The following is a 27,176-nucleotide window of genomic DNA, read 5'->3' as shown; positions in this document are numbered from 1 at the left end:
CATGAAACACTGTACCTTTTCCATTCCCTTTGGTATTCTTGCCTTTGGTGTCACAGCAGTGGCATCAGTGGAAGACAGCATCCTGCAGCTTCTCGTCTTGTTCCCTGTTGGGTTGATTTCTTATGAAAATGCTAATTTTTGTCAAGTATTACTGGATTGTTTCTAGTTCCTAATTTTCTAACATGTATGTGCTCACCTATGGATTTAGTACATTTCACGTTTTTCAGGAATTTTAAACAGCTGTCAAGTGGAATGGAATTTATGAGAATTAATGGAACAACACTAAGGAATCTGGAAATCCTACAGAATCAGGTCAGGAGGACACAAAGGCCAGTTGATTAAAAATGATTTGCAGTAAGTAATTGAAGAAAGGTTGGAGAAGGCAGCAGGCTGTTTTAAGAGAGCAGCCTGTCACTTGGGTGTTACTTGTCTGTAACACCACTTGTTGAGTGCAGACTGCAGACTGTTGTTTTTAGTAATTGAAGGATGTAGCATCCTGCTGTTTCTGTATCAAATATTTCTTAGAATGGCTGTTGCCATTGAAAGTTAATATGAAGTGATTGCCTTCATCCAGTTGATAAGTGTTTTTCCTACATACATTTAACTTCTTGTTAATGTCTGAACTCTTACTTCATTATTTTCATGAGACAAGCCACTGTGATACTCAGCTTGACTTTAAGATGCATGGGATCCCATCTCACAAGCTCTCATCTGTGGTGATATTTTGTTTGCACTTAAATAAAGCTTGACTGAAGATCAGAGTGCAGAGCTAGCCACACTAGATAGCCTAGGGGCAAGGCAGTGGTGGCACAGACCATTAATCCCAACACTTGGGAGACAGAGGCAGATGGATCTCTGTGAGTTCAAGGCCACTCTTTGCTACATGGGATTGAATCAGTCTAAAAGAGAAACAGCCAACTGGTGGTGGCCCACACCTTTAATCTCTCACTGGGGGAATGGAGATGGGAAGTGATATGACTGGATAGAGAGAGGAATATAAGGTGGGAGGAGATAGGAGCTCAGGATTCAGTCTTGAGGTTTCTTGAGATGGCATTCAGTCTGAGGATTCATAGGGAGAGGATCTCCCCTTTGATCTGAGGATTCAGTAGAGGTAAGAACTAGTGGCTGGTTGTCTGCATATCTGGTCATTCAGCATTTGCCCCTATATCTGACTCTGGGTTTTTATTGTTAAAAGCAATTAGAATTCAAGCTACACTCATCATTACTTACTTGCCCTTTATCAACAAATTAAGACCATAATGGAAAGATTCAAATTATTGCTTTCATTTTTAAATTCTCACTAGAAAAACTGAAATATAAACTAGTATTCTAACAAAATAGTAAAGAAATAAAGTGTAATCCCAGATAAAATAAAATACCAATTCTAGATCATTTGGTGAAGTAGAGGAGAATCTTCTATGTGAAGTGCTTTCAAGCTATTCCAAATACATACTGCTGTGTCCATGTACATACCTATTTATTTTCTTGATTCTTATAATTTCCTCATCTTCTAATCTGTCCCGTGCAGTCCAGCTCTTTTTTTTTTTTATTGAGGAACTATTTTGTCTGTCTGCCCTTCTGTACTGGAGGTGCTGTGACCCCTGAATCCTGCTGTAGGTGTCTCTCCCTGGCTCTGCACAAGGAAACAGGAAGCAAGATGAAAGCTTGTCCCTTGGCTGGAAGAGTTCCCACAGAGCCCGCAGACACAGCCCTGCATTTCTCCTCATCCCTGTCACATCTCAGGCAGACCTACTAGAGTCAGCTCTCAAATTCAGTTCCTAAGGCAGAGTCACCTGTCATCAAGCTGTGTCTCAGAGCCCCTTCCAGGTCAGGGCGTGGGTTCTAATAGACATACAAGCTGAGAAGTAATGTTCTCTACTTACCTCTGCTGCCTACCTGTGGCCTTATCAACAGAGGCCTGAGAATAGTTTATCTACAATTAACCCAAAAGCTACATACTCTTGTATATATAGGATATGTCCATACTTTCCCTTGTGTGGACAGGTGCCTTTATTTTCCTTCCTCACACATTAAAGGAACACTTCTTATGAGGAGCACATTACGCTGGACATACACAATACTAAATCAAAAGAGCTGAGGATGTTTAGAGGTAGAACAGTTGCCTGGCATGCAGAAAGCTTTCTGCTCAATTACTACAATGAAAAACAATTAGAATAGGTGGATTAACTAGGGCGCATAATCAGCAACATAAATTTACTACTATGCTATATTGTAATCTATAATTGTTTCATTAATAAAATTTGTTTTCTGATCTTTTTCAGACTGATATGAAGACCAAAGGAAGTTTGCTTTGGGTTTTAGACCACACCAAAACCTCATTTGGTAGAAGGAAGTTAAAGAAGTGGGTGACCCAACCATTGCTTAAATTAAGGTGAAAGGAATTTCTTGGTGTGTATATGTGTGTATGTTTAAACTGTGAATATAAAATTGTGAAATTAAAAGTACATTAACTTCTTTGAAACTAAGTTACCATGGCTAACAAGATCCCAGTCTTAAATTTGAGAGAATTGTATTTATAACTGATAGTGGACTGTCTAACAGTACACAGAGCCAACCCCATCCCCCACACCAGTCAAGAACAAGCCTGCTTTCGGCTCAGAAGCTATGGGCCTTGTTGGTGATAATCTAGTTAGTTAGGCAGGAGCAGTGTAAGGGAATACTAAGAAAAGGGAGAGAAACGGCCATGCTTTCTGTGGAGGACTTTGTTTTTTGTTGTTGTTGTTGTTTGGGGGTGGGGTTCAAGACAGGGTTTCCCTGTGGCTTTGGAGGCTGTCCTGGAACTAGCTCTTGTAGACCAGGCTAGTCTCAAACTCACAGAGATCCACCTGCCTCTGCCTCCTGAGTGCTGGGATTAAAGGCGAGCACCACCACCACCACCCAGCCTGTGGAGGACTTTGAAGTGAAGCTCAGAAGCTGCTAGCTGGAGAGAGTTGATTTAGCAGTTCTAATCCTAGTGGTGTTGTGATCAGAGTTGGCCTTGTTATAGAGAAGACTGTATAGCTAGCATTGCTGACAAAGCTCTCATGATCACAGAGAGGTGTTGAGGGCCTGAGCTGAAGCAGCAAGGACCTGCTGAAATCCAAATGTTTCTGGAATGTTTCTGCTGAAATCCAAATGTTCACAGATGGGAAGGTCCTTCTGGAAAGGTACCTGAGTCCAATGCCTCCACTAGTGGTGTCAGTGACTATGGAGCAGTATTCCATACTCAAAACCCCTCTCTAGATGGGTCCTTGGAATGAGGGAGCAGAGTTTGAAAGCTTCAAAAGTCTGTTTGGTGTCTCGTAGCCCGTAGTAGTAATGGTCAGCTCTAAATCCTGTAGTGACCCTAGATCCTGAGCAGTCCCAGCCATTGTCTGGAGGAGGCGGGGGAGGGAGGGGAGAGGGGAAGAGAACAGGTGCCCACAAAGGCCAGAACAGTGCCTAGAATCCCTTCAACAGTTGTGCAGTGACTGATAAGGGTGCTGGAAGCTGAATTTAGGTCCTCTGTAACAGCAGCAAGGGCTGACATCTCCTGAGCCATCACTCTCTCCAAGCCCCTTAAGCCTCACAACAGCTGCACATCACAGACAGTATTATTAGCTCCATTTTACCTGAGGATGAGTTAGTAGCCACTGTCTTCAGTCATATTGTGATGCGTTCTATGACGTTGCTGTTGACAGCCCGGTCAGATCATTTTGTTGTTCTAATGTCTGCAAGATGTGGGGAAAAGGAGGCAAAGAAGACCCTCCCTCCATGCCATGGGTCTCTTAGTTTCATATCCAGATGAATCTGAAAGTCTTACAGAGGAGAGGAGGTGGCTTTTTGCTGCCACTCTGTGGACAAGGATGTAGGGTATACAGCCTGTGGCTGACAGAACACCACCTGCTAAACCATGGTGCTCACCATGCTATTTGCTTGGTTGAAACAACAGAAACAGACTCTCTAGGAGACGTTTTTCCTGTAAATTAAACATGTTTATTTCTACCTTTGTTCTGTTGTTGTGTGAATCACAAGTATTAATTTGACATAAAGTCAATAGACCATGTTTTCTCTTCAGCTTGAATTCTGTTTCCTTTGGGAGTCTCATTTTCTAGAAAGGCAGAAAGAAGGTGTTCCACTTGCCCATACTTGATGGTTTTTTAAATTTAAAATTGTATTTATCTAATCTTAGTTTTTACATTTATTTATTTTGGGTATGTGTGCCACTTGCTTGAATGTAGAAGTCAGAAGATAGTTTGCAGGAGTCAGTTCTCTCCTTCCACCATTAGACTTCTGGGAATGGAGCGTAGGTCATCTGGCTTGGCAGCAAACACCATCACCCAGTGAGCCATCTCCCCTACCATGATGGTCACTCATTTTCTTTCTTTTCTTGTTGTGCTGCTCTCTCTCTGTTCCTCACCTTCCATCCTTCTTTTCTTTGTGTGTGTGTGTGTGTGTGTGTGTGTGTGTGTGTGTGTGTGTGTGTGTGTGTGTGTGTGTGTGTATGAGCTCTGTGCTGGCCTAACCTATCAGAAAAACCACACACCATTTTCTTTTAATTTAGGTCATTGTTTTAAAACTTTTATTCTCTTAATCCTTTATAGTGCATTTCAAAAAGAATTTCAGTTAAATTATAATGATGCCAAGAGAGTGAGTAGAGAAAAATCAGCTAAGTAGCCAGGGGCTCAGCTGTTTCTTTCTCTCCTTTTCAAAAATACTAATGCTGATCCTATTGCCTTAAAATCCATCTCTGAAATTGATACTACATGTTAGGTGAGGGTCTAATTTTCACCTGTGGTGAGATCACAGGACAAGCAATGGCTGGTGGGGGGGGGCACAGGCTAAGGCAGATTTCCCAGTGTTGTGATTTGTTGGTCAGCTGTGACTCCTTTTAGACATCTCTCTGTACCTTTAAATGGTGGCTTGTAGTACTCAGGGCAACCAAGTGTTTACATTTCACAGGACTTTCCGCCCTCACCATAGTTTATTCCTTCTAATAGCCTCCTTGGTTAAAATCTGCATCCATTTTAAAAGGCAGAAATGGCTTTTTGCTTTATTCTCATTGGCTGATCATGGTACTCAGTGGGCTCACTTGAGTTTTTGAGATGTGATTTATGTTTACTGATATGATCATACTCTTACAGTTTTTGTCAGGTCGGCTTATTTAATCAAGAAGAATCTCCAGTGTTGTTTCCCAGCTTCTTATCAATGGATGTTATGTTGTAAGCCATGAGGGTCAATGCTTTTTACAAGTTAAATAATGTATGTTTTTTAAGATTCCATCTTTAGATTGGTCTTCTTCATGATTAGGCATTTTGCCTCAGCGTGGCCAAAAACTGTGCTCAAGATTTTGTATCATACTGTGTGTTAAAATATTAAGCAAGTGCTGGAGAGATGGCTCAGCAGTTTAAAGTACTTGGTGCTCTTGCAGAGGACATAGGTTCAGTTTCCAGTGCACACGAGGTGGCACTCATAACTTCTTTTGACCTCCGTGTGTACCAGGCATGCAGGTACACATACATACATGGCAGATTAAACACACACACACACACATATACATATATGTGTGTGTGTGTGTGTGTGTGTGTGTGTGTGTGTGTGTGTGTGTGTAATAAATCTAAAAGATTTAAAAGTAAATTAATAAGTGTTTCCTACCCCTTTCTGTCTGTACCTCACATGTTGAAATTCACCCCGGGGTTCTCTTTCCTGCCTCAGGAACCTATCTGTGGTTGTGGCTTCTCCTGTGGCCCATTTGCTGATGACATAGGAGACCCATACATATGCTAGTACATGCATGCTTTAGGTATATATATATATATATATATATATATATATATATATATATATTTTAGGAGTATATAAAGCAGATTGGAGACAAAGAATTTCCTCTAATGAAATAGTAACTTTTTTCCCCCTCCAGGGGATCAAACCGGGAGCCTTGTGAGACGTTAGGTAATCTCTCTACTTCTCTTCCACTGAGCTGCACCTTTAGCCCTGCTGGGATATTTGTACACTGTGAAGAAGTAATGCTGTGATTGGTGTAATAAAAAGCTGCACAGCCAGTAGCTAGGCAGATTTGATGTCTGAAGTGAGATTGTAAGGAACCACTGAACTTTGTAAATTATGTACATTATAATCTCTAGCTCATTTCTCTGAAAAATCTCCTACCAATCTTCTCTTTGAAAAAAATCCTTGTTGTAGCTCTATAGGTGAGATATTTATAATTTATAAAAAGGGTTGGATTGATTTTAAGGATGAAAGAGAAACATAATTTTTTAAAGTAGAGGAAGGTATTTGCATAGAAAGAAACAAAGGTCCAAATATAAGACTTCAAAGAAGAAAAGCGTCAAAGTAGAGTGGACTGAGGAGCTGTGGTCTGTGCAGATAGGGCACGCACTCTTAGAACAGCTCAGTACTTTGAGATTCTCAGAAAGATTAAGGAAAAGAAAATGGAAGAGTGGGTAGCTCATCTCTCACTTGCTGCATGCTTGATCCAGATTATCTATTAATTTCCAACTGTCTTCAGAGTAAGTTGGTCCTTCTTTTTAATAGATAAGGAAAATGGAGACTTGTTAATTATCCAAGGCCATCTAGCCAAGCATGTAGGTCAGTGGTTAAAAGCACAGTGCTATGAGATTTAAGCTGAAGGTCTGATTTTCTCATTACCATACCTACGTCATAGTGTTAGCATTTGCAAAGGCTCAGTATGCTTCCTAGTGTGAACATCATGGTCAGAAGTCAGCTGTGATTGTTACTGTAGTAAAAATGTGGACGCAACAACAACAACAACAAATAGTATATTGTCCAGTCATACATCATTCTTTTATATAGCAGTTAAAATGGATGATCTAAATCTACATATATGCACATGGATGAATGCATAAACACTATGAAAATGCTACCACTTACTTAAATCTTGCAACAGTGAGATCTTGTTGGATTCAGGTGCTCAGATAGGAGTGTAAAATTATGAAACCTAAAGCAGAAAGCGTGTTTATTGGCATTGGGGCAGGGATCACATCCAGGAGCTTAGAAAGAAATAGGAAATCAGACATAGGTCAGATGGTGGTTCACATGTGGTCATATGTCGGTAATGGATATATTGTGAAGTATTTTGTGACCTCCTTAGACATGTTGTGTGCTGGCTAGTTTTATGTCCACTTGACACAAGCCAGGATCATTTTGGATGAGGGAACTTAGTTGAGAAAGCACCCTCACTAGATTGGCCTGTGGACAAACCTGTGAGGCAGATGGTTGATGTACAAGAGCCTGCTCATTGTGGGCTGGCCTCTGCTAGGATGGTCATTTAATAGGAGAGCTATTAAAAAAAAGTCTCTGAGCAACTGGAGAGCAAGCCAACAAGCAGCACTCTTCCTTGCCTTCTATATCAGTTCTTGCCTCTAGATTCCTGCCTTCGGTACCTTCTTTGAATTCCCTTAATGAAGGACTGTTTCCTAGAAGTATAAAAACATCCTCCCTTAGTTGCTTTTAGTAACACTGTTTATCACTCTATGACAGAGTATTAAATGGGCTTCCAATACCAGGCGTAGGTTTGTAACATGAATCTTTCTGCTCCCCTGGTCCCGCTGCCCTTCTCTGCCCCAAATGAATATGCAGATGCTATTAATATTATGAACTGTTGACCGTTGGCTATGGTTTTTTATTGGCTAGCTCTGACTTAATTATTAACCCATAATTACTAATCTAAGTATTTCCACATGGTCTTCTCTTACGGGAGAAAGGTCCAGGGACCTCTTACTCTTCTGACGTCCTACATGTTGACTGCTCAGCGCCTCTGCAGAGAAGAAAAGAGAGCGATTTCCTGTTTGTCCGTGCTTATATTCTGATTCTGCCCAGCTAATCAGAATATTCCTGCCTGCCTGTACAGACCTCCAGACCTCTGTGGTTAGCTAATGGCAGTTTCTACCCAGCTACGTCACTTCCTGGAATCACGTGACGACTCCTCTCTGCCTACATTTCCCAGAATCCTCCTCATATCCTAGTCCCACCTGTCTTGCTGCCCTATTGGCCAACAGTGTTTTATTCATCAACCAATATACACAGAAGAACATTCCCCATCATGGGTTCTCTGTTGAAGCGTGGACTTCTCAAATCCAGCTGGAGAGTAGGAGTTGGTTACCCTCCCAGCAGTCATGCCACTGTTGCACAGGTAGATACTTCTTGCCTGGCACTTTGGTTTTGTGGTTCACCCTGTCCACCACCACCACTGCCCAAAGCAGCTTGCATAGTACCTTCCATTATTTTGAATGCTATCTGGTAGGGAGTTAGTTTCCAGCTTGGTTCCAGCTTGACTACTTTGTATCTTGCAACCAAAGTATGCAGTACCCTCAGCAATAAGCTCTTTTCTTCTCATTCCAGTCAGTAACTAAGAGTTCTGTCAAGTGGCCATAATGGTTTGGGGGGCCCTGGCCTTCCTTCTAACTACCTCCTATGGATGTGGACCACATCTAGGACAGGGAGTTTTGTTTTTCAACCCATTGCTTCTAGAGCAGGGTAACTCCCTTTAGTCTCTCTTTTGTATCTTTTGCATTTTTTTATTTGGATTACAAGATGGTTGGTTTCTTTCTGTACTGCCATTTTATAATCCTTCATTTGAATTAACCTTACCCATGCTCCTCCTTGTTTCTCAAGTCCCACAATACCTGCCTAAACTTTCCATCTCCCCAGTTTTTCCCCTTTATACTTTATTTTTTTATCTATATTCTACTATCCTCCCTCCCTTAAATGCATCCCTTCCCTGGTTTCCTGGTTTCCACAGGTCCTCAGTTCTCCACATTAAATAAACAGAACTAAAGCTAGCATCTAGATGAGATGGGTCCAGAAATCTCATTCAGTACAGTTTTTTGTTTTTGTTTTTTTTTTTCAGTTTCATCTCTTTAACTACAAATAGTATAGTTTCACTTTTTCTCATGACTAAATCCCAACTGTATCGTATGTGTGAACCATATTTTCATATCAGTTCATCAGGCTGCTTGTATTTCCTTACTGTTGTGAATAGAGCAGTGGTGACATGGGTGTGCTGGGATCTGTGTGGTGTGGTGGACTGTCTTTTGGGTGTTGCCAGATGTGGTAGAACTGGGTCATATGGTAGCTTTATTTCTAGACTCATTTAAGAACCTCCAGATTTATTTCTAAAGTGGCTGTACCAGTTTATGCTCCTTGCCAGCATTTTTTGGTCATTTGTGTTCTTTATGGAAGGAGAAAAGAAAATTTCACATGTGTTTTTTTATTTTGTAAAAGTAAAACAAAAAAAATGCAAAAATTTAAAGATGCTGCTGCTACTGCATCCATGTCCCCATCAATAATCATGTGGAAGCACAATTCAGGCCCAAGTCCATCTGTGAAGAAGGCTGGATTAAATCCCCTGTTCAGACCCAAGTCCATCTGTGAAGAAGGGCTGGATTAAATCCCCTGTTCAGACCAGGTCCATCTGTGAAGAAGGACTGGATTAAATCCCCTGTTCAGACCCAAGTCTATCTGTGAAGAAGGGCTGGACTAAATTCCCTGTTTTGGATAGATATGGCAGCAGCCATAAAATGGCCCATCTGCAGCTCTGAAGATGGCAGAGAGGAGGCTGAGTGTTCAGGCTCCCTTGTGAGACCTGTCTAGTTCCATCCTGGATCCTGTACTTCTTACATTTTTTTGTACTTGCTATAGGCTACAGGCAGAGATATTAGCAGAACCTGCAAGTTTTACTGATGAATAGGACACTATCCTGGTCATCCCATTTCAGAATGGCATCATTACTGTTGGATGCTGTCCATATGGGTGGAGAAAATATTCCCCTTTATTTAGTGAGCTAAGCTGGAGTAAGACCCAAGAACTTAGGAAGCTCAGTACATGTTAATGTGTCTTTTAACACTAAAAGTAACATGTTGGTTAGAGAAGGCAACCCCTAGCGAAAGGACCCCCAAATTCAATGGTTCTAACAGAGTGAAAGTTATGCATTTATTTTCTCATTACACAAAAAATCCAAGGTCTTTCCATACATTAAAGAAGAAAAAAAATGTGGTCTTGCTGGGTTAGAGTGGGGTAGAAGCATGATCACACAGATATTCAGGACTTCCCAGGTCACCCTGGACAGTAACATTAAGGCAGGGGGAGGGGAAGAAGGGAGCATGTGTGTTCACATCTCATTGCCAGAGCCCTTTCTGACAGTCACATTTGTGCAAGGAGAGCTGACATGGCTGCTTGCTTTTCTAGAAGAAAAAGGAATATGCATCGGATGCTTAGCAGTCCATTGCCAGAGATGGCTTTCATCCTTGCCCCTATTGTTGGGTCAACTCCATACCACATTTATCTTAGAATTAAAAAATTAACCAAGCTCTGAAACTTCTCATCAATTGAGGTGTAAAAGATGGGATGAAATATTTGCCCCTTGTCACTGCCCCCACTTGCCCAGGTCCCATTGCATAACCCCAGATATTACTATGTTCTGTATCCTAAAGACGGTCTGTTTTACCAAACGAACAAGCAAGTGGGACTCTGTACCCATTATTCCCTGTGGCATATCCAGGGCCTGGGGACGAGATACACAACACCCTTTACTGGGATAAGATGGTTACTGCATTTGTATTGTTGAGTGTCAGTGACACAGTGTTGTTCCAGTTCTCAAGCAATTTCTAATCCTTTGTGGAAATCCACCAGCAAGAAGAGGGAAGTGCAGGAAGAGAGACATAAGAGCTTGTGGACTAAATACAACTGTCTTTGTACACTGAATGGCTCTGCATACAGAGAAAGTGAAGAAGGCTTTTATAATTCAAAGCTGTATGGGGATTAAGCATGCTAAGTTTATGCTATACTTAAATTGTAAAACTAAATAATTAAAATTAAGGGGATTGGAAACTGTCAGGATTAGCTCCTTGGCTACATTTCCATGTGATTTTTTTTTGTAAAGCAGAGAGTACATTTTCATGGTAGTTAATTCTCTTGAATAATTAAATGACTCTTATTTTGGCAAACCCATATATCTGCAGTATTAATGGCTGTGTTTTTAGTTTATTACCCTGGCTAAAGTGACGAAGTAATAGAATGTTACATATTTCCTTCCACTTACTGTTAAATTTATATTAACAAAACTAATCGCCACTTGTAACTCTCCGGAACTACTTAAATTTAACATTACCAGGAGGCCCTATTAATACTTGGTGGTTTTCTACACTCCATGCCAATACCACTTTCACTGGGTTCATGGTTGTTTACTAAGCCTAGTGGGATCAATGTTGGGGGTACATACCTGAGAGCTAGGATTGATTGCTGTGACCTCACATCTGTGTCCTCCATCCTTTGGAGGTGAGTAAGGGGGAAGTGTGACAACTGCTGCCAAGACAGGTGAGAACTCAGGGACTGACAGCTAGTGTTTGCCCTCTAGTGCACGAGGGTGAACCAGCCCTGCTGGAAGGATGTGGTTTCTTCCTTCTATGTGCTATTCTTTTTGTTTGTTTGTTTTTTGTTTTTGTTCCCCCCTTGGTTTTTTGAGACAGGGTTTCTCTGTGTTGCCATCTATCCTAGAACCCACTGTGTAGACCAGGCTGTCCTCAAGTTCAGAGATCCACCTGCCTCTGCCTCCAAATGCTGGGATTAAAGGTGTGGGTCACCATGCTTGACCTATATGCTATTCTTTGTGTTATTTAATAAATAGAGCCGATGATAGCATCAGTTGGTACTTAATGGCTGATTATTGTGTTGTAGGCACTACCCTAAATACTTGGCTTGTATTATAGAGTTCTTGTAATAACACTAAAAGTTAGGGCCCATTGCTATTCACGTTTTATAGCTGAGGAAATCAGGTTGAGGGAAAATAATAAAGGGCAGAGCCTGGATAAGACTCAAGTCACTTTCCTTTTGATCTGAAATTCTGAGCTAGAACAGACTGGGTTAATACCAAAGTGATTCATAGTGGGCATCATGCTTTGGCCTATGCTGACACCAGGCTAGACCAAAAGTTGCTTGTTGAAGAATATTATTTTAAGATGGGTTTGCATTCTTCTATGTTGCATTTGTTTAACTTTGTGAAGCTGTGATACTTTGCCTGTCTAAAACAGCTGATGGTCTAATAAAGGGCAGGAGAAAGGAAGGGGAGAGGGCTGGCAGACAGAGAGAACAAATAGAGAGAAAAATCTGGGAGAAGGGAGATCAAGGAACAATTAAAGGAAGGGGCAAGAAAAGAAGGGTCTAGCCACTCAGCCAGCCATGGAGTGAGAGTGAAATTAAGACATACTGAAGAAAAGGAAAAAGCCCAGAGGCAAAAGATAAATGGGGATAAATTAAGAAAAGCTGGCTAGAAACAAGCCAAGCTAAGACTGGGCATTCATAAGAAAGAATAAGATTCCATGTGATTTATTTGGGAGCTGGGTGGTGGGTCCCCAAAGAGCCAAAGGAGTATAGAGGAAAAAACAACCAACTACAGCTGTTTGCTTTGTGGTTTTGTAGTCGAAACCAACATAGTGTAATATTTCTAGTCTCCTAAGGAGTTTATAGCTTTGTCCATTATTTTTTTCTGATAGAATTCATAAAGCTGGCTTAGATTTTTATTCAAGTCATTTGCTCTTATCTTTCTATATTCAAAAACCTTTAATTTCAAGATAGCAGCTATCTGTGTGGGTTGTCTTCTGCCTCCCCAGATGGCATTCTTCTGTCTGTCCTCAAGCCATCTGTAGCATCAGCCTCATCTAATCCAATTGGTGTCATCTTTCATTTTTGCAGGGATGAGTTATTGAAGTAAAACTTCATATTTATGTAGCATTTTGGGTAAATGTTAGAGTAAAACATTGATTTATTTTTATCATAACAGTCCTATGCAAAACAGCTTTAGTTTTTTGTTTTTTTTTTTTTTTTCCTCTCAGTTTGATTTACTTTGTATGTAGCTTTGGGGATCAGGCTGAATTGAAATAAACAACTGTTTATTGAGCGTCTTGTGATGATATACTGTGATGCTAAAGTTGTGGGAATATTAGTGTAGTGCACTGCACCATGGACAGGCATGATTCACAGGTAGTGAGTGCAGCGATAATGAAAGTAACCCCTGTCCACCATCTACAAACTCCTTCAAGCAGGATGCTCCGTCAGGTGTGCCCTTCACATCAGTTGTGGGACAGCAGCGTAGACCAACCTGTTTGCTTATTATTATTAGATTTATTTTATCTATATGAGTGTCTTTCTTGCATGTATATATGTGCATCACATGTGTGCCTGGTACCTGTGGAGATCAGAGGAAGGCATCAGATCCCCTAGGATTGTAGGAGGCACAGAGGTCCCAGTGCTCACAGATGAGCACTAAGGAGACCAGGAATGTTGAACATGCAAGGTTGTCTTTTCAAAGAAAGGGATGTATAACCTGTTTTCCACCCAGAAGACTGTGGTTAGTACCGTCTGTGCTATCTGTGTAGGAAGATGTATCTGGCTCCACATCTGGCTCCCTCAGACTCTTGTAATGAGCTTTTTTTTCTGTCAGTCTAGACAGAAAAACCTTTGCGGAAGTTGTCACATGTATTTTACAAATAGGAACAGAGGTGGTTTGGAGCCTTTGCACTATCTGTGTGACTGAGACCACACCAGATCCTTCCCCAAATGCTTAAGATCTCACATGTAGTCTATCTATAGAACCCATCTTTATGAAAGAGGACACATGTACTTTACAAAGAGTTTTGATGTAGTCATGCCTTATGCTTTTTTGTACACAAGTGATTGAGTTAATTATCACCACAATTTTTTTTTTTCAAATTGTGCTGTACCTAAAATAAACTGCCTGGTGTCAGACTTGTGAAGTTTGAACCAACACTGGCTATTGAGTTGTGTTGAACTGGACTTCCTTCTTGGCTCATGTGGATTGATACTCTGTTGGCCTTGGGTGCAGAGACCCCCACTTGGGACTGAAGTTAGAAATGGTTGTAAGCCTGCATATGGGTTATCTTCTGCAATATCAACAAGTGCTTTTAAATACTGAACCATCTATCTCTAGTCCCCCACCATGTTTACTTAATGTTTTCTGTTTCCACTAAAACAGCTCTTTCTTTTATCCACTGGTTTATTTGTTTAAATTTTATTGAGGGCCTGTATCCAAAAGACATGCACACTTACCACTGCCTTCAGGATCACCTATGGCCTTTATATCCAGTGTATGCCTTTGGTTGATAGGGACTCACTGGGCCACAGTTCATTGAGGGTACATTTAGTCAGTCAGATCTCCATTTTAAGTTGACAAGACCTTCACACATGTCATCATTGATGAAGTCCTGCAACCCTAGTTTCCTATGACTTCTGACATCACAGTCTCCACACTTTTTATTTGCTACTGGCCAATCTTTGGTTAGGCTCTATCTCTGCCAACATAGGCTCAACCACTATGACCAGAATCAAGTCATCATATTGCTCAAGGTATGCCTATTATAGCAAACATATCCCATTCTCAGTGATTAAATTACACAAGAAGTTCGTTTGGTAGTGGATGTGGAGGTAGAAGATGTTCTGTTATTGTCATGAACAGATGGAATCACCATGTAGCTTGTAGCAGTAGTTTGAGCACAAGCAGAAGGAGTAGTGTGAAAGCTTACACAGGAGGGTTTTTATCAGCCAGGGCATAGAGGTAACATATGTCATTCCTGTCTGCATTTCAATGAGTAGAACTTGAGTACATGGTCATACCTAATCTTAAAGGAGACTTGGAAGTATAGTCCCTGTATTTGCCTCATGAGATATCTCCATCACACTTAGCTAGTGACTTTCCTTGTATGGTACCTGTGTGTTAGCCAAATGATAGAAGGAAGCAGGGAAGAATGGGATGAAAGCATCTTCCTCAGGCTAGTGACTGAGGCATAGTCCTAGGCATTAAAGTGGGCAATGTCTATACTCTAAATTATTAACATATCTGATCATTGCTTTTATTCTGTTCTCACAGGGACATAAATGCCCGACTTGATGCAATATCTGATGTTCTTCATTCAGAATCCAGTGTATTTGAACAGATAGAAAATCATCTACGTAAATTACCTGACATCGAGAGAGGACTATGCAGCATTTATCACAAGAAAGTAAGTGGTAAAAATCAAACCTCCCAAGACTCACCGTGTTCCTCAACATTAGAATTCTAGGTCCTGAAGGAAAATCGTGTGGGGTTCTCACTAGTGCTTATAAGTAGCTTGAGAAACAGCTGTAGTCTCAGAAATTTTAATTGTACATTTTTAAAAAAAATTTATTTTAGAAGCACTCTTATTTATATATCCATCCTCCCATTCCCTCGCCCTCCCAAACTCCTATGCTCCCCACCAACCCCCCAACCACCCCCACCCACTCCCCAAGGATAGTGAGGCCCTTCATGGGGGATCATCAAAGTCCATCACATCATTTGGGTGTAGGGCTCATGCTCTACTTCCCATATGTGGGCTGTAATACTATCTCTCTATAAGGAATGGGTTCCCAAAGTCCAATTGTACTCTAGGTATAAACACTGGCTCCACTATTGGAGGTCCCATAGACTGTCTTGGCCTCCTAGCTGGCACCCACATTCAGAGAGCTTGGTTAGGTCCAATGCTGGTTCCCCAGCTTTATGACTAGGGTCTTCATGCTCTCATTAGGTCAGGTCAGCTGTTTCTGTGGGTTTCTCCAGCACAGCCTTCCCTCCTTTGCTCATCCCTCCTCCCTCTCCGCAACCAGATTCCAGGAGTATGGCTCAGCGTTGCTGTTTCTACTTCGAACAGCTACTGGGTGAAGGCTCTAGGAATGATAACCAAGGTAGTTATCAATCTCCTTATAGGGGAAGGGCATCAAAGGCAGCCTCTCCACCACTGCCTAGATTCTTAGTTGGGGTCATCCCTGTGGATCCCCTAACATTTCCCCTGTGCCAGACCTCTCTCCAAACCTGTACTGGCTCCCGCTATCAGGGCATCTCCCTTCTTGCCCTCCTCTATTCCTCCCGTGTCTCAGTCCTCCTCTTCTCATCCCCCCTTCTCTTCTCCCTCTCCACTTTTGACCTCCCTCCTCTCTCCCCCCATGCTCCCAATTTGCTCAGGGTTTCTTGTCCCCCTTCCCTTCTTCAGGGGACCCTGTGTTCTTCTCTTGGGGTCCTCCTTATTTTCTAGCTCCTGGCGGTATGGATTGTAGGCTGGCTATCCCCTGCTCCATGTCTAAAATCCATATATGAGTGAGTATGTACCATGTTTGTCTTTTTGTGACTGGGTTACCTCATTCAGGATGGTTTCTTCTAGTGCCATCCATTTGCCTGCAAATTTCAAGATTCCATTGTGTGTCCTCCCCCTCCCCCGCCCCTTTAGTAGTACTCCATTGTGTAAATGTACCACATTTTTTGTATCCATTCTTCAGTTGAGGGGCATCTAGGTTGCTTCCAGGTTCTGGCTATTACAAATAATGCTGCTATAAATATAGTTGAACAGATGTGTTTGTTGTATAAATATGCATCTTTTGGTTATATGCCTAAGAGTGGAATTGCTGGATCTTGTGCTAGACTGATTCCCATTTTCCTGAGGAATAGCCATACTGATTTCCAAAGTGGCTGTTCAAGTTGGCACTCCCACCAGCAGTGGAGGAGTGTTCCCCTTTCTCCACATCCTCTTCAGAATAAACTGTCATTGGTGTTTTTGATTTTTGGCATTCTGGCAGGTGCAAGATGGTATCTCAGAGTTGTTTTGATTTGCATTTCCCTAATGGCTAAGGATGTTGAGTACTTTCTTAAATGTCTATCAGCTCTTTTAGACTCCTCTATTGAGAACTGTCTATTTAGTTCTGTACCCCACTTTTTAATTGGATTACTTAGTGTTTTGGAGACTAGCTTCTTGAGTTCTTTGTAAATTTTGGAAATCAGCCCACCGTCAGATGTGGTGAATATCTTTTCCCATTGTGTGGGCTGCCATTTTTTCTAGTTGATTGTGTCCTTTGCCCTAAAAAAGCTTCTCAGTTTCAGGAGGTCCCATTTATTAATTGTCAATCTTAGTGTCTGTTCTACTGGTGTTGTGTTCAGGAAGCTGTCTCCTGCACCAGTTCATTCAAGGGTACTTCCCACTTTCTCTTCTAAGAGGTTCAGTGTGGCTGGATTTATCTTGAGGTCTTTGATCCATTTGAACTTAAGTTTTGTGCATGGTGGTAAACATACATGCTTATCTTGTTTTCAATGTCTGAGATTCTCTCTTCCATTTTCTTATATTCTGTTGATGGGATTTTCCTCTGACATTCCTGCTTGAGTTCCTTAATTTGTAATTTCCAGGTTTCCCTCAGTTTGGGTTTTCTTTATTGATTCTGTTTCCAGTTGCAAGTCTTGAATTGTTTTGTTTTTGCCATTTCATTCTACTGTTTATATTTTCATAGATTTCTTTAGTGGATTTTTTCATTTCTTCTTTTAGGACCTCTAATATATTCATAAAGGCTATTTTGACATCCCTATCTCATGTTTAAGCTGTATAACATTTCTCAGGCCTACTGTAGTGGGGTTGCTGTGCTTTGGTCACAACATATTGTCCTGGCTGTTACTGTGTTTTTATGTGTCATCCATGCATCTGGGTTTGGGTTAATTGTAATTCTCGGTCTTGTCTTTGTTGGGTTGGTATTTTGTTCCTTGGTTTCTATTGCCCTCTCTGGTTCTTAGGAGTATGTGTCTGCTGTGGATTGTCTGGTAGGGAATGCTTTTGAGACTGCTAGATGTGGGCACTATGATCTAGTTTTTGGGAGCTTAGCAATGAAGATAGGCTGGAAGGAGGTCTCTGGGGTTCACTTGAGGGGGGAAACAGGGTGTGTCACCAAGATCTGCTTAGTTGCCTGGGAATAGAGACAGAGAGGCCACATCAGGCACTGTGCTGCAATGCTGAGCATGAGCCTGGAATTGGATTTGGAGGAGAGGAGGGTGAGTAAAGGTCTGAAGATTGCCTATCTGCTTCCTTGGTTGTTGAGGCCAGGAGTGGTTGGAGGGTCTGGGGACTTTCCAGGGAATGTTGAGGGAATTCAAGGCTGAGACCAAGGGATGGAATAGTGAAAGGCTGTAGGAGGAAATCTAAGTGATCTGCTGGAGATGGGGGCAGAAATATGAAATATGGAGGTGATTATATTCACCTCCTTCCATCTACCCTTAGACCCCTTCCCTGCCCACACAGCTTTGCATATTTTTTATTTATTTGTTTATTCCCCATCCAGTCCAATTTAAGCTGCCCATTTTCTCTGGAATATGTGGCAATCCCCTGGTGCATGGTTGACCTACCAAGGGGGTCACATCCTTAAAGAAAAGGACTCTCCCTCTCTTAGCAGTTATCAATAGCTACTCAGCTACTCGGGGGACTTTCTGCCTACTTTCCCTTTCTATGCTGGGACTTTTGTCTTGTTTGAGTTTACTCAGGTGTTCCACATGCTGTCACATGTACATGTTGTACATGCTCTCACGTGTACATGTTGTACATGCTGTCACAACCAGCATAAGTGTTAGGTAGGTATTGGTCAAGACAATGAGGAATAAAGAAATCTGTGAGAACAGATTATCTTTTAGTAAGCACAGTGATTGATAAGGTGACAGTCTCTCAGAGGGAACAGGGACCATGTATGTGAAGCAGGGTGTTTGGGGTGTTTGGGGTTTATGGACAGAGGGAGTTTTTGGGTTTACAATTTTATCTATAGTTTTGTCCTCTTGAAGTGTCCAAGCTGTAATTACCAGCAGAGGTTGGTGTGGCCTTATCAGAATAGTTGTTCCTCATGGAGGATGGTGACACAGATTTCTTAGTTTAGGTGACCACACCATCCTATGTGCTTCCTTGTCAGAACTCTCCTGATCCTGGAGGCCCAAGGGTAGTATCAGTTCCTCCTTAGTTTAGGAGGCTACCATGTTTCATTTTTCTTTAACAGTAGTTTCCTGGATGCTGGCAACCTTCAGATGTCAGAGTGAGTCAACATTCTTGTCCAGTGTTGCTTAGCCCACCTTAGGCTTTGGGGCCATTAGTCCTTTAATGAGTTCATCTGTGCAATTGTCCTGTTGTGCCTGGGAAACATTGTTTCAGTGTCATCACCTACCACCTCTGACTCGTAGTCTTTCTGCCTCCTGCTCTGAAATGATCCTGAGCCTTGAAGGAGAGTGGTGTGATATCACTTTCTTACTGCTAGGAAAATATGCACAATGTGCTGTGTAGTCGTACTATTGTGTAATATTGTATAATGCAGTGATGTTGAAACAGGGTGTCTTAGGGTTTCTGTTGCTGTGAAGAGACACCATGACCACAGCCACTCTTACAAGGAAAACATTTAATTGGGGCTGACTTAAAGTTCAGAGGTTTAGCCCTTTGTAATCATGGCAGGAAGCATAGCGGCACACAGGCAGACTTGGTATTGGAAAAGTAACTGAGGGTTCTACATCTGGATCTGAAGGCAGCTGGAAGAGAGAGTGACACTGAGCCTGGATTGAGCATCTGAAACTTCAAAGACTGTCTCAGTTGACAAACCTATTCCAACAAGGCCACACCTCTTAATAGTGCCACTCCCTATGAGCCTATGGGGACCATTTTTCATTCAAACCACCACAAAGGGCTAGTAGCTTACTAACATGACAGAGTGTGTGCTGAAATCTAGCATCCTTGACTATGTTTTAGTTGCTGTGTCTTTTGGATGCTACCATGTTTGCTGTGGTTTTCTCAACTGCCAATGCATATTTTTTTTTCTGGTTGACTCTTCACAAGCAAACTTTATTTATTTTACTTTTTTGCCAAATGTAAACTGCCTGCTTAATTCATGGTAGAATGATTTTTATATGCCCAAAGTTTAGTCTGACCAATTTTCATTAATGTTTACTTTTTAAGACTTGTCTTCCCTGGGAAATTGTGCCAGAATGCTAAGTACTGCCTTTGAGGATATTTGTGGTACCCAAGAGGACTTATGTAATTGTTCCCTGTGCTTCAGTTTAATTAGAAACAAAATACAAACTGGATTTGGTAATGCAGATCCTGGGAAGAAGATCCTTGAGTTGATTGTGCTCAATGGAGTCAACTGTAGCCTTGTATACTGTGCTGTCATTTTGCTGGCAGTGATAGAGGCCATGTTGATATTGGAAAGTTCTGTGCTTGCCTCTTTGGTACTGGAGAGAGGTACAAAACCATGTGCTATTTTGTATCCTTGGCCCCATGCCTGGTAGTCAGTGCTATTACCCTCTCTAGTCAGCTGATCTCCAGGCACTTTGCCTTCACTGTTTAAAAGGATTCATTGACAGATGGCAGAAATTGTTTTTCCTTTTTCTCTCAAGAGAAAATAAGAGCAGGGCATATTTTCTTTGAGCTATTAGTCAAAAAAGCAAGGTCAAAGTGTCCATGGCAGGAGGTGGCAACATCCTGCTAGCTGTAGTGGTTTCTAGGCAGCCTGGCTGCCTATCTTTAAACTTCACTTTGATGTTTACCTCTCATAAGCTTTATGTATCCCTTCAAATTTCCAAACTCTACAAGAAGTTATAATCACATTCATTTGAAAAGCAGTGCAAGGATGACTTCTATTTTAGAATTTCAGATTATATTTCAGTAGAACTTGGGACTCACTCAGAAGCTGTTCTTTGGTGCTGCTCTAGTGTTTCACTGGAGTACGGCTCAGGATTGGTTTCAAAAGTGAAGGACAAAAATGAATTGGTGACAAACCAACTTTAGAAAGTCTGACTGCTTCACACCACGTTTTTCTTAGCTGTCTCTTGATCACACTGTCAATGCATGCCATTTATTAGTTTAGTTTTTTGTTTTTTTTTTAAGTGGTAGTTGCTTGGGTTTTATTCATAGCCCTTTAGTTCAGGTTTTGTTTTGTTTTCTTGCTGCATTACATCAAGCTTCTGCTGTTTGTACCAATGAAGAGTGACATCCTGGGTCCAGATCTTGCCACTTCTGAGGGTCAGCCTAGGCCCTGTGGCTTTAGAGTCTTCATGGATGTGCTTTTATGGTGATACTTACAGTAGATCCCAAGTGGGCTTAATGTGGAATCAAATAAACATTTTTTAATATTAAAACTTCAAAGTCAAGTCTTAGAAAATTGTGTCACAGGAACCCATCTTAGATGTTAAAGTTGGTAAATACATTTAAGGATAAGGATGTTTCACCAATGTTGAAAGAAGAGTTTGTGGTCTTGTGTGTGAATAGTTTCCTAGCCAGGCTGGACTGAGCCCAAGCCACATGTTGCACATGGACCTTAAGTTCTGGCCCTTCCAGTGCTGTGTTTTGTGCCTCTGGCCTGTTCTTTGAAGCCTAATTGCCTTAATCAAAAGATACATTTTTTTTGTAATGTTTTTCTTAGTTCAAATTAGGAACAAGCTTGCTTCACATGTCAATGCCTTCTCCCTCTCTCTCCTCTCCCCCAACCTCACCTCCTCTACCCTCCACTCCTCAGGCAGAGTAGGGCCCTCGACGGGCCTCCCCAAAGTCCACCACATCATCCTGGGCTGGGCCTAGGCCCTCCCCCATGTTTCCAGGCCGAGAGTGCATCCCTTCACATGGGATGGGCTCTCAAAGTCCCTTCTTACACCAGGGAAAAATGCCAATCCACTACCAGGGGCCCCCTAAAGTGCGGAGGCCTCCTAATTGACATCTATGTCCAGGGGTCTAGATTTGTCCTGTGCTGGCATCCCAGACAGCAGTCTGGGTCCATGTGCTCCCCCTTGCTCAGGCCAGCTGTTTCTGTGGGTTTCACCAGCCTGGTCCTGACCCCTTTGATCTTCATTCCTCCCTCTCTGCAACTGGGTTCCAGAGTTCAGTTCAGTGTATAGCTGTGGGTGTCTGCCTCTGCTTCCATCAGCCACTAGATGAGGACTCTAGGGTGGAATATAAAGTAGTCATCAGGCTCATTATAGGGGAAGACCATTTAGGGTAGCCTCTCCACCATGGCCTAGACTGTCAGATGGTGTCATCCTTGTAGATCTCTGGAAATCTCCCTAGTGCCAGATCTCTCCTTGGACCTATAATGGCTCCCTCTGTTATGGTATCTGTCATCCTGCTCTCCTCTATTCTTCCCCCAACTCAACCTTTCTGCTCCTCCATTTCCTCCTCTCCCCTCCTCTTCTCCTCCTCTCATTCTGGCAGCTCCCTCTCCCCTACCCTCATGCTCCCAATTAGCTCAGGAGTTCCTGCCCCTTCCCATTCCTGGGGTCCATGCATTTTTCCCTTAGAGTCCTTCATGTTTCCTAGTTTCTTTGGTGAAGAGGATTGTAGGCTGGCAATCCTTTGCTCTATGTCTAAAACTCATATATTAGTGAGTGAGTACATACCATGTTTGTCTTTTTGTGACTAGGTTACCTCATTCAGGATGGTTTCTTCTAGTTCCATCCATTTGCCTGCGAATTTCAAGATTCCCTTGCTTTTTTTCTGCTGAGTAGTACTCCTTTGTATAAATGTACATTTTCTCTATCCATTCTTCAGTTGAGGGTCATCTAGGTTGCTTCCAGGTTCTGGCTATTACAAACAATGCTTCTATGAACATGGTTGAACATATGTCTTTGTTGTATGAACGTGCATTATTTGGGTATATGCCCAAGAGAGGAATTGCTGGATCTTGAGGTAGACTGATTCCCATTTTTCTGAGCAACCACCATACTGATTTCCACAAGTTTGCACTCCCAGCAGCAATGGAGAAGTGTTCCTTTTTCTCCACATCCTCTCCAGCATAGATTGTCATTGGTGTTTTTGATTTTAGCCATTCTGCCTGGTGTAAAATTGTATCTCAGGGTTGTTTTGAGTTGCATTTCTCTGATGGCCAAGGATTCTGAGTACTTTCTTATGCGTCTTTCAGCCATTTGAGATTCCTCTGTTGAGAATTCTCTATTTAGTTCTGCACCCCACTTTTTAATTTCATCATTTGGTGTTTTGGTGGCTAGATTCTTGAGTTCACTGTATATGTTGGAGATCAGCCCTCTGTCATATGTGGGGTTGGTGAAGATATTTTCCCAGTCTGTGGGCTGCCGTTTTGTCTTGCTGACTGTGTCTTTTGCCTTACAGAAGCTTCTCAGTTTCAAGAGGTCCCATTTATTAATTGAAGATCTCAATGTTTGTGCTATTGGTGTAATGATCAGGAAGCAGTCTCCTGTGCCAATTAGTTCAAGGGTATCTCCCACTTTGTCTTCTAATAGGTTCAGTGTGGCTGGATTATGTTGAGATCTTTGATCCATTTGCGCTTAAGTTTTGTGCATGGAGACAGATATGGATCTATTTGCAGTCTTCTGCATGTCTGAATCCAGTTGTGCCAGCACAATTTATTGAAGATGCTATCTTTCTTCCATTGTATAGATTTAGCATCTTTGTCAAAAATAAGGTGTTCATAGATGTGTGGGTTAATATTAGGGTTTTCAATTCTATTCCATTGGTCTATCTGTCTATTTTTGTGCCAATACCAAGCTATTTTCAGAACTATGGCTCTATAGTAGAGCTTGAAGTCAGGGATGCTAATGCCTCCAGAAGATCCTTTATTGTCCATGGTTGTTTTGGCTATCCTGGGTTTTTTATTTTTCTGTATAAAGTTGAGTATTGTTCTTTCAAGGTCTGTGAAGAACTGTTTTGGGATTTTGATGGGATTGCATTGAATCTGTAGATTACTTTTGGCAAGATTGCCGTTTTCACTGTGTTGATTTCTACCTATCCAAGAACATGGGAGATCTTTCCATTTTCTGGTAACTAATTTAAAAGATACATATTTTTATTAACTTGTTTTCTTTAGTTTGCCCTGTCCCTACTTTTGTGCAAAACAAGCTGATAATGACTGTGGCAAGTACTTCACAAATGATCTGTCTTATGTACATCTCAGGGGAAAGAAGTTCAGCCCAGAAACATGGCTTTCCAGGTTTCTTCATCTTCTAAGAACCTTATTAGTAGCTGTGTGGGTATACCTAGATGCTCTTCAAAAAGGTTGCTCCAACTAATAGAATAGAAATGTGTCTGTTTGGCATCTGCTGCGACATGGTTATTAACAAGCAGATCTTTGGCATTTGAACAAATGACAAATACTTCCTTGCAGTTTTAGTTAGTTTGTTTTATTGTTATCAAACTTGGGGGTTCACAACTGTTAGCCTGGCCCAAAGATAGAGGCACTTAGGATGCCAACATAGACAACCTGTGTGGGACCCATCCCCTCCTGGAAATGGAAACTATGCATGTTCTGGACTTGTCAGAAGTCTGCTGACCCCGTATCCCAGCAGAGCAGCTTGACCACAGCTCCAGCTATCCTAATAGCCAGAGCCTCCCTGACCCCTTATAAAAGTTGATTATACCCACAGTCCCTTTTGCCTGCAGCACTTCCTTTTTCCTTAATGCTTTCTAGCCCAACTAAAACTTCCCTATGAAATCCAAACTCTCCTTTTTGGCAGAGCTGCTCTCCCCTTTTCCAGAGTGCCTCTTGGGGTCAGGCTCTCTCTTTAAGAACAATCAGTGCTCAGTGTCAGGTCTGGTCACCTGTCCTCAGTAAACCAATTAAAAGTGCCAAATTGAAATGCAGTGTAGAGTGGCCAAATCAGTGGTTCTTCACTGCACCTTGGCTTACAGTGGTAACTTTATTTTTTTATAATTTATTTAAATTTATTTGATGTACATTGTTTTGAAGGTGTTAGATCCCCTGGAACTGGAGTTACAGATAATTGTGAGCTGCCATATGGGTGCTGGGAATTGAACCAGGGTCCTCTGGAAGAGCAGTCAGTGATCTTAACTACCGAGCCATCTCTCCATCCCCCATTATCTTTCTTTTTAATCTGGACCTAGACTCTATGTAATGTAGATCACATTGACCTTGAATTTACAGTGACCTTCTCACTGCAGCCTCCTGAGGGTTGGGATCACCGGTGGGAGCCACCATATCCAGCTCTTTATGCTGTTTAGATTAAAAAATATTTCTGTTTCCAGTGCTCTACACAAGAGTTCTTCTTGATTGTCAAAAGTCTGAGTCACCTGAAGTCAGAGCTTCAAGCATTAATACCTGCTGTTAGTTCCCTCGTACAGTCAGACTTACTTCGAACACTCATCTTAGAAACCCCTGCACTCCTCAGTCCAGTGGAACATTACTTAAAGATTCTGAATGAACAGGCTGCCAAGTAAGTGTGGACTCCCACTTCCTCCCACCAGTGACCATCAGCCAGTGTATTTGCCATTTGGTGTGGGAAGTTGCTTGAATACATATATAATTGGAAGCATTCATATATAGTTTTTGAAATGCAGGCAGTTCACAGTCTAGGACAGACAAAGTACTTCCCGGCTATCAGATGACAGAGGATAAAGTTCTCCTAAAGCCACATAGTAGCAGTTTATTAACTCCAAAGCAGATGTCAGATGACCCTTGTCCCCAGTTTCTAGATACCAAGGGGCAATTGTTTTTGCATTTAGAATCTGCAGGTGTCCTTTTAAGGGTGTAGCTTTATGGTGTGTCTCACAGGAAGCTGGGTTTACTTTGGTTGTTATTTTCTGAGTAGGCAAATGACACGATAGTTTTATTTCTTGGTTTCACCATACAAATTGTGAATAAAATAAAAATGACTCTGTCAGTTCTTGGACATTAAGGAATGTCCCCATAAATATTCAGTGGAGGAGCTGGAATTAGAATTAAATTTTCCTGAGTTCAGTCTGTTCGTATCTCAGCATGCTACAAAATTGATAACTGGTCTAATTAATATGCTTCAATATACATATTTGCATTTTTCATATTTTAGAGTTGGCGATAAAACTGAATTATTCAAAGACCTCACTGACTTCCCCTTAATAAAAAAGAGGAAAGATGAAATTCAAGAAGTTACTCAGAGTATCCAAATGCATTTACAAGAATTACGAAAAATGCTAAACCGTCCTTCTCTACAATATGTGACTGTATCAGGACAAGAGGTAATGTCAGACATTTTCATTTTATATCAGTTTGCCTGGAGTGGAAAAGCTATTTTATAATATAAGTAAAATCTGTGAGTAGGTTATCAGCAGTAGCATAGAAAAACTACCGAACTAGACCTGCCCATGGGCAGAAAGAAAGATTTATTAGTATTCAAACCACCAAGGTCAGAGAAGAGCAAAATGACAGAAGAGCAAGCAGATTTTATATGACAATCAGTGGGGTGGGGTCTGAGCTGATACAGACTGTCAAGGTTGATCCAGGATCATGTGCCCTTCCTGGAAGGGGTTGATGTTTGGGAGAGGTTAAGGAAGAGTCCTGGATGATTGAGGAAGATATATCTTAGTTATTATTAACAGGGTCTAGGGTTCAGGGCAGAGAAGCTAGCCTTGGACTCCTGCCTTACAGAAGAAATGGTGCTGAGTAGACCACATATATAGGTTGTGTTGTGCCCAAATTCTGAACCCCCAAATCACCAATAGACCCATTCCGATGCAAAAGCAAAGAGTCTTTAATTTTAGCAAGTTGACTGTATTAACTTGGTTCTTTGTTCATTCAATGCAGCCGGTGGAGCAAGAAGGACCTGGAGGAACCGAGGGGCAAGGCTTTTTTGGGGGCAGAGCAAGGGAAGTGTCTAGGGGTCCACAGCAGTCTCAGGATTGGGGAACTTCTGAGCTTGGACAACCTGTCCTGAGTTGATTGTCAACTGGGTGCTATGGTCTGTAGGCTCTCCCAGGGCGGTTGCTATGCTCTGTACATCACTGTTACCATAAAGCACATCCAGAGCCTGCCAGCTGACTTCTGATTGGTTCCTTGCCACATGGAGGTATCTGGCTTTCTAGTGCTTCCTAGTGTCTAGGAGGTTGGGTAAGGTCAGGAAGCTCAGCACATTGAACAAGTCAGAGGCCTACATCTTGCTGGGTCTTTTCTGCAGCCTGCCATGGCTGCCAAAGCAGGGGGCTGGGTGAGGATCTGGTCCCTTCAGTTGAATCACACAGTGACTAACTGATAGCACTTCCTCCCAAAGTATCATTTAAAGAATAGAAATGCACATTTACTGTAGTCATCCATAAATTACATTGCTGTTTAGAATGTAGTTTAGGATGTATACTTGTCTTTTTATGATTTATTTATTTTTATTTCATGTACATTAGTTTGCCTGTATAAGGGTCTTGGATCCCTTGGAACTGGAATTACGGACAGTTGTGAGCTACCATGTGGGTGCTGGGAATTGAATCTGGGTCCTCTGGAAGAGCAACCAGTGCTCTTAACTGCTGAGCCATCTCTCCAGCCCAAGGATAAATACTAGTTTTTAAAGTTGGTATTAAATCTGAATGAGAACCATTAAGAGAGAAATGCTTTAAAAATGTAGTTGTAGA

The 27,176-nt window shown here is 41.8% G+C and overlaps 1 protein-coding gene across 2 annotated transcripts in view; it reads left to right on the top strand.

Annotated features, from left to right (window-relative positions):
- The window catches only part of Msh3 (mutS homolog 3), a 155,405-nt gene that overhangs the window by 72,508 nt on the left and 55,721 nt on the right, over window positions 1-27,176 (top strand). For both annotated transcript variants that reach the window (XM_027401745.2, XM_027401744.2), the window contains exons 11-15: window positions 228-312; window positions 2,283-2,392; window positions 14,897-15,029; window positions 24,828-25,015; window positions 25,628-25,796. In XM_027401745.2, the coding sequence (XP_027257546.1) occupies window positions 228-312; window positions 2,283-2,392; window positions 14,897-15,029; window positions 24,828-25,015; window positions 25,628-25,796 (685 nt within the window). The remainder of the gene's footprint in view (window positions 1-227; window positions 313-2,282; window positions 2,393-14,896; window positions 15,030-24,827; window positions 25,016-25,627; window positions 25,797-27,176) is intronic.

Source organism: Cricetulus griseus, chromosome 2 (assembly GCF_003668045.3).
Source record: "Cricetulus griseus strain 17A/GY chromosome 2, alternate assembly CriGri-PICRH-1.0, whole genome shotgun sequence".
Taxonomy (NCBI): Eukaryota; Metazoa; Chordata; class Mammalia; order Rodentia; family Cricetidae; genus Cricetulus; species Cricetulus griseus.
Note: the sequence above shows the minus strand (reverse complement) of the source record. Positions and strands in the feature narration are given on the sequence as shown.